The sequence below is a fragment of the Lasioglossum baleicum genome, chromosome 5, assembly GCF_051020765.1.
Source record: "Lasioglossum baleicum chromosome 5, iyLasBale1, whole genome shotgun sequence".
Classification (NCBI taxonomy): domain Eukaryota; kingdom Metazoa; phylum Arthropoda; class Insecta; order Hymenoptera; family Halictidae; genus Lasioglossum; species Lasioglossum baleicum.
Genome location: NC_134933.1, coordinates 12,024,735 through 12,032,183, shown reverse-complemented (window position 1 = coordinate 12,032,183; position 7,449 = coordinate 12,024,735). Strand labels below are relative to the sequence as shown.

Below are 7,449 nucleotides of genomic sequence, written 5' to 3'. Positions count from 1 at the left end.
AAGCATAGGAAAAATGAATCCCGATAACGATGAATTTCTCATTAAAAAGAACAGAACCGTTGAACGCGTCCACATGTGACCACGAACGCGGACCCATACGACAAGCCGGACACATGCGCGAGACATATATATATAAATATATAAATATATAAATAGTTTTATTATATTGCAAAGTGAAATAATACAATATTTAGCTACTGTATATAATGTAAAAGAAAAAGCTGGTCTTGTAAGATACGGATTAAGGTGTTTTAATGTGCACATAGCCGCGTCATTGTCAATAATCATATTATTACGATTAATAATAATTACAGTTTTTTAAAAAAATATCAAAACCAGTGTCGAAATTCTTCAGTTATATCTTAATAGACTGTACACATTATCCCTGTAACACGAAGCACAGAATTATTGCTGAAAACAGTTTTTTTTGTTCGAATTTTTTCTAGAATGATATACATAATTCGTTTCGAACAATTTTCGAACAAATGTTGTGCATTGATTCAGTATCTTATTAATAATCTTTCTATTAAGCATTATTTTTTATTGCTAATAAGCTGCAGTGCATCAATAAAATCAACTTGAAAATTAATGTTTCGAAAGAGATACTTTTAAATTTAAATGATCGTACTGCTTCGTTTATTCGACACCAGAGGTCACTAGAAGATTTAAAGAAGAAGATACGCAGAGTTCTGTCAAAACAAAGGGCTTACATCAAAAATTCATTTTCAGAGTACTTGTTCAATTAAAATTTCAGACGATATGAAGCCCACTCCAGTAGCGGATGAAATGTTCCCCGAAGGGGCAGGATCCTTCATTGAATTGGAAGAGGTAATCAAATCAATTTAAGGTTATGTTTGTTTGAAAGTAATTGCGCATAAAAAAGCCTCGACAATGTTGAAATATTCGCTAATTGTATATTAATATACATTAAAAACGTAATTTTAGTTATACATAGAAATCAATGTTAATTATTAGACTGCGGATTTTATGCATTTATGACAAAAATAGATACGTACAATTTAAAGCAGTGAACATATTAAAAATATTTAAGGACATCAGTGTATTAGTTTTAACTATATAAGTTAATTAGAAGAAGAAAAATTTTTCTAGGTAGCCCCTGTTTTTGCAATTGATGTAGAAATTTTTATTTTTTAATAATTCAAAACTGTTGTTTTAGGTTGGGGGCAGTCGTTTATTAGTCGATCTCACTGCCAGTGAAAAAGCAGTGCACGCAGACTTTTTCAATGGTAATTTTTTCTAAAACTAATTATTATTGAAATGTATAATAATGTTTCATTTGTTTCGCAGATTTTGATGATTTGTACGACGACGACGACCTTGAGTGAACCAGTAGTTTATTCTACTAGTACTTGTGCTAAAGATGCAGGTGATATTTATTTGCATTCGATCTTTCAGATTATGAAATTGTAGTATCAATAATAGTCTTTTGCAATTTGTGATAAATAAAAACAAGTTTCATATGATATCTTGTAATGTATCCTAATAAATCTGTTTACTATACTTCAATAACAATTGGGTGAGAATAATAAAGTAAACTCTGCGTTGAAAAAATATTTTGTGGTATTGGATTTGTACAATACCCATAAAAAGATTGAAATCAACGTAGGATAGTATAGTACTGTCCTCTGTAAACAAATAGCTAGGACGAATACAGGTCAGATTGATTATTAGTAAACTGCGGATGTTTATGCAATTTTTGTAGAGGAATTTTAAGAAACTCGAATCAAATAAAATCTCATTTTCAGTGGTAGTAGCCTTTTTAGATCTGAAATATATTAAAATCGTACTAAATTCTGTCGTATTTTTGAAAATTTTCAGAAGCCATAAACGCATAAAAATCCGCAGTCTAGTTGTTAGGTGCACATAATTTTGCTATTGGTTGATCTGTTCTTATAAACATAAAATTTGAAATTAATCATAATTAGCTTGAAATAGATGAAACCGAATATCGGAGCAACAAAACGAGTAAAGGGAGATAAATAGATGTACACAGTTGATTAACATTATTACAATTTATTATTTTTAGTTCGAAATTGAATCAGACGTGTGCCCGCATTCAGAATACCTTTTATCTCGGTACGTCAGCTCGGGCGATATTAATTATAAACGTGCCATAAGAAAATGAGTACTGGTCGTAATGTCTCGTACACATTAATATCGATATCATTGTAAAGATTATAATTTACAATACATAGATGCTAGTCATATAAACCTGTTAAGATGATGCACAATTAAAATAGCACCCCGGGTTTTTAGTCGCGCCACATAATATGGATTCCTTTGTCGTTCGACATGAATCGAGTTCACCTTTATTTTCAATTAAGACGCTCTTAAAGTTTTCTTTCTCAATGTTTCTCATTTCTGCGCGTTTCTGTTTGCTTGCATTTCGTTTCATTTTTCTCCTTGGCCCCAATCGACAATTAATTCACCTTTTGACCATCCTCATTTCACATTAACAGACTTATCAACGGTGGCAACGAGGTTCCATTTACAAGAGATCCCCGATAACCGTTACTCGTGCTCATCTTGATGGCGTACGAGAATGAGAGCGATATCGATGACGACCAAATCGAATACGCTACTAACGGTGACGAGTATCCTGGAAAATAAAGATACTGTGATATTCGAACATATCCAAATTACTAGACTGCGGATTTTTATGCGTTTATAGCTTCTGAAAATTTTTAAAAAAGCGTAGATGACAAAATTCGACAGAATTTAGTAGAATTTTTATTTATTAGGCTGTCCCAAAAGTTTCTTTCGGAATGTGTTCCTTCAATGTTGCTAAATAAATACAAACAATGCGATAATCATTTTGTTAATGTTTTAGTACTTCCTAACATGAATTTGCATTATGTGCACAAATCGAAAACCAACTTTTGGAACAACCTAATATTTAGTTAGCAATATTAAAGGAACACATTCCAAAAGAAATTTTTGGGACAACCTACTACTTCAGATCTTGCAGAGGTTACTCTATCACTTTCTTAAAATTAGTCTACAAAAATTGCGAATTGCATAAACATCCGCAGTCTACAAATCACCATAATACTATGAAACGACTTATAAATTGGTACCAACCCTGAGTCCAGCCCCGAGAAAGTCGTTCGGAGTGCTAGTTAACTTCGAGATCACTATCGGCTTGGTCATCTTGGTCGCTTTCCTCCTCCTCATCTTCTTCCTCGGAATAATACTGCGAGGGTGGCGACAGAACATCCTCGGAAAGTGAAGTGTGAGAAGATGAGGGAGGTCGAGAACCTTCTAATTTCGTGTCCAGGTCTTCCATAGAAGTACTTGGTCCAGGAATGGTCACTGGGATGAATTTCTCCAAATCACCGCTTGCCAATTCTAAAGGTAAATTATGATCTTAAATAATCAACCATGACAATGAACCGAGAAGCTTTAGATTCCACATGAAACATACGCTCCACATATTTTTCAAGTGATTTCGGAACCATCAGCTTAGCCTTTCGCAAATTCTCCTCGGTACATTCTCCTTTTTCTAAACCTAAAAGTAATTAGTTTCATATTAATTTCAAGTAAGTCGATCAATTGCTTAATACTAAAAATAATCTTTAAGTATTCATCTAATTTATGATAACAAAAAATAGGTCCTTTACCAAAAGCTAAACCCATTTGTTTTAGAACCTCGATATCATCATGAATTTCGAACTTATCGTTAAAATTGAACAGGTACTCGGTTCTGCAATACACATGATACATTACTAGAAACTTAAAAACGAGTGAGCGCTTGTAACGATAAAAATATGCGTTTCCAATGAACCGTACTTGTCATTTGAAATGCTGCAATCTATGACAGTCTTTTTGCTGGTGTTCACAATCAGGAATGGCAGCTGTATGGCAGAATTTGGTTTCGGTGGACCACGCAGACTTTCGTTCACACGATTACGCTCCACCAAGTTCTTAAAAGAGATATGTGAGAGAATCAGTTGATGTAATTGTTGTGTTTTTGCTTTGATCCTGTCAATCTTCTTCTTTTTGTCTTTATCGAGCGCCACACATTCCTGAAGTGAATTAGTTGGCAGACCTAGCCACCTGATTTCTTTCTTCTCTTTCGAGATAATATTCATTGCCATCAAGACATTAAGAGCGTCGTACACGCGTCTTCTAATGTTCTTCTGATCATATTGCTATAAGCAAAGAGTAATGTGTCTTATTCATTGTTTACTTAAAAGAAAAGAAGAAAGAAAAGAGGAAAGTAATGTACCTGATCTGCTACGGAGTTTATGTGAGCAGGATTAGTGAACTCTCCGACGAGTTCATCGGCAACCTCGTTGTACGATGTCGTTCCTTTCTTTTTCACTTTTTCACAGACTTTCATCGAAAAATGACGTAGCCCTTTACCTACTTTCTCTGTTTTTCTTCGCTTACTGTAAATCGAATAGAGACATTAATCATTGTGTTCAATGATAATTGTGTTCATTATAGGGAATGTATCATTACTCTGGTACAAAATCGCCGCCATCAACGTCTTGTCTTTTCCTAGAACCGCTATGGTCCAATATAGGGCTGATATATGTCTTTCCACTCGCATCTTTTACAATTTGTTGATTTCCGGATTGTTGTTGTTGTTGCTGTTGAGACACTATGGCCTGTTTTATATCACTCTGGATAAACGAAACAAATTAATCAACACATTTATTCTTGAATCGATTTCTCGTTAAAAAACAGTGAAAAATTGATTTAGCATTTTAATCCTTAGCACTCGAATGGTGACTCAACGTCATCCACCAAATTGTTATATCAATTTCGTATCCACCAAATTTAAAAAATCACTGAGAATGGGAATATTCTAGGTCAGAAGAAATGTTTAATTTTCGAGTGCAAAGGGTTAATATAGAAAACCCTATTCGAATGAAATTGTTAGAAAGAAAATATACCATTTGCGCGGATGTCAATTGTATAGTCTTGGTCAGTACCGGTTCACCAGCCTTGGCTGTTGCCAGTTTTGTGTTCTGCAATGGTATTGTAACCAATCCTAAAAGAAAATATCGCTGTATTATCCTTTACTGTTATATACATTTATTTAACACTAAACCTACCAGCCATCAAAAGTGACTAATGTGTGTATGGTATTATAAAAATAACAAGATTAAATTTATTTATATTCTGTGCGATTTTTACTACAATATATACTGGAGTCAAAAAATGCGTTCAATCAATTTCCAATGAAAACACCTTTACAATCTCAATAACTGTCAAATAATAAATCTAAATTGAGTCATTTGACCTCTCGTGGTATTAAGTATTAAGAAAATTGTACTTTCATACACTCCATACCACATTTTTACGATAGAAAAGCTAACATTTCTTTGCAACAGTTACTTACTTTGACCAGGAGTTGAAGGGCTCTGAAGATTAAGAGTTCTAAGAACTTGTGCGTTCGATGGCAAAACCTGAATCGAAAGAATTCACAAAATTAAATCAATCGAAATGCATTTATAGAAATTCGGAAAATGTTTTCCAAAAATGATCTGAATATTATACCTGAGATTCTTGGCTCGGAGTCTTAAAGACTTTAAGGCCACCTGCATTTGTTGTACTGACAATACCACCCAATGCTTTGTTAGCTGTGCTTTGCACTACTTTTATCACTTGTGGATGACCTACAATAGTTACAATTTTTGCTATAATTTCTTTGAACTGTAAGAAAACAAACACATCGATCGTATATAACAAAAATAAACAAAGATACGTTTCATACCTTTCAGACATACAATTCATTTGAAGAAAACAATAAAATCACAATTAATTGATCAAAATTGACTGAAGTACAATACATAGAATCATTATAAAATAAAAACTCACTAGGTTACACTATCATTATTACCTGAAGCAACGTAAAGCAACGAACAAACGTATCTACATAATACTATTGAAACAAAATATTCGATAACAGTATATTACATAAATAGACATTCTAATTTGTTGTAGCTTCTATAATTGAAATATCAGAGGCAGTTGATATCCGTATATTTGAATGAGAGGCTTGAGAAGCAAAGGTGACCTCGTCGATTGGACAAGCAACTGGAGGTGGGTAGACAGTTTTTGGTGAGAAAACGAAGTTCGTAGATTATGGAATATGGTAAATATGATTGTTTAAGAGTGAAACTGAAGTCGATGATGTACCTTATTGAATACAGGACAGAAATAATGCGAGGCAGCGCGGCATATGACCAATACGAATATGAAGGAAGAAAAGATTCCACAGAGGTATCCGATTGACAAGAATTGTTGAGAATATAATAGAAATATGTGCACAGGTCCAGAGAGAAAGTGATGGTAGATGGAATAAGCGGTCTTAGCAGAAATTAAAGGAAATCAAGGCATTATCATCGAAGTGTGGCATGCTGATAATTGGCGCGCACTCGGCATACTCACCGTTCGCGTCATGTATGAGAAAGTTCATCGTTTTGTTTTGTTGCGTCATCCTCGAGGTTAGAATTCCGTCCCGGCGTCACCGACGATCACGACGATCGACCGAATGCCGAGTGAAAATAAAAAGATCATAGGTACACTCGCTAATCTTGGCTCGGTCTATCACCAAAATGGCGACTATGTTATAGAACCATTTGAGATCAGAATATTCAGGATATACGGTGAAATAATGTTCTAATACACACGCGAGAGTAAAAGTCAGCCGTTTATTTATTGGACTGAATCAAGCATTTTAACAGAACGTTCGTCTGTTCGCGAAACTAACGCACGGATTTCTACCTTCCGCGTGCACAGTACGGAATAGAGACGAGCTTGGCGGCACGACAAAGTTAAACAGCTGATTGGTCACTTTCCGAGTCACGTGGCCCCTTCTGTTCCACGTTTATATGGGCACTGTAATCTTTGCAAGAAAAACTTGTCTCTAGATATGCGAAACATGGAATACACTAGTATTTTGCAGGGGGTTTATTTCACCAGGGGTGAGGAAACCCATAGGAAACCCGAGGAAAGCCCTTAGACTACGTATACTTATAGATCCGGCATAGGTATAGGATTGGTATAGGATGTACATAGGACCACCGACTAGGTATAAAGTAAGACCATCCAATATATTTTTGCGGCCCACTTTTGTGGGGTCACGTAATCCCATTACCATTATATATATATATATATGGTGATAGGACGATAGGGGGACGATAGGTTCCAATATAACGGAGTATCTGGTGTCCACAAGTCGCGTCACAACTGTCACAAGATAAATTGAAATGATGGATAGCGATATAAAAACGAGGCTTATACAAGTATACTTATATATGTATTACTTCGTAAACATTTGGAAAAATGGTACAAACTTGCTGCATAAAGAATTGTAAGGAACGACAAAATACCATGATACAAATATACCTTTCCGCATGTATTTTGCTTATTATTTTTTTTTTAATAAAGAAAGTTGTGAGGAAATAAACACAG

The 7,449-nt window shown here is 34.6% G+C and overlaps 2 protein-coding genes across 2 annotated transcripts; one reads left to right on the top strand and one right to left on the bottom strand.

Moving 5' to 3' along the window:
• The first annotated feature begins 633 nt into the window (after window positions 1-633).
• Window positions 634-1,484, top strand: LOC143209210 (COP9 signalosome complex subunit 9). Its single transcript, XM_076424577.1, has 3 exons — window positions 634-828; window positions 1,178-1,247; window positions 1,309-1,484. The coding sequence occupies exons 1-3, from the start codon at window positions 760-762 to the stop codon at window positions 1,344-1,346; spliced, it is 177 nt and encodes a 58-aa protein (XP_076280692.1). The 5' UTR covers window positions 634-759; the 3' UTR covers window positions 1,347-1,484.
• Window positions 1,485-2,018: 534 nt separating this feature from the next.
• Dp (transcription factor Dp) lies at window positions 2,019-6,965 on the bottom strand. Its single transcript, XM_076424576.1, has 11 exons — window positions 6,424-6,965; window positions 5,530-5,648; window positions 5,372-5,438; window positions 4,923-5,020; window positions 4,486-4,649; window positions 4,250-4,412; window positions 3,811-4,172; window positions 3,642-3,724; window positions 3,446-3,529; window positions 3,103-3,369; window positions 2,019-2,620 (listed from the first exon to the last, which is right to left on the bottom strand). The coding sequence occupies exons 1-10, from the start codon at window positions 6,470-6,472 to the stop codon at window positions 3,137-3,139; spliced, it is 1,422 nt and encodes a 473-aa protein (XP_076280691.1). The 5' UTR covers window positions 6,473-6,965; the 3' UTR covers window positions 2,019-2,620; window positions 3,103-3,136.
• Window positions 6,966-7,449: the final 484 nt, after the last annotated feature.

Bases quoted from the DNA above. Each gene is read 5' to 3' on its own strand.
- LOC143209210 (XM_076424577.1), top strand. From the start codon at position 760: ATGAAGCCCACTCCAGTAGCGGATGAAATGTTCCCCGAAGGGGCAGGA. The intron at 829-1,177 runs GTAATCAAATCA...CTGTTGTTTTAG, and splicing joins CCTTCATTGAATTGGAAGAG to GTTGGGGGCAGTCGTTTATT. The intron at 1,248-1,308 runs GTAATTTTTTCT...TTTGTTTCGCAG, and splicing joins GCACGCAGACTTTTTCAATG to ATTTTGATGATTTGTACGAC.
- Dp (XM_076424576.1), bottom strand. From the start codon at position 6,472: ATGACGCAACAAAACAAAACGATGAACTTTCTCATACATGACGCGAAC. The intron at 4,413-4,485 runs GTAATGATACAT...TTCGATTTACAG, and splicing joins GGCGGCGATTTTGTACCAGA to TAAGCGAAGAAAAACAGAGA. The intron at 3,370-3,445 runs GTATGTTTCATG...ATTTACCTTTAG, and splicing joins ACTTGAAAAATATGTGGAGC to AATTGGCAAGCGGTGATTTG.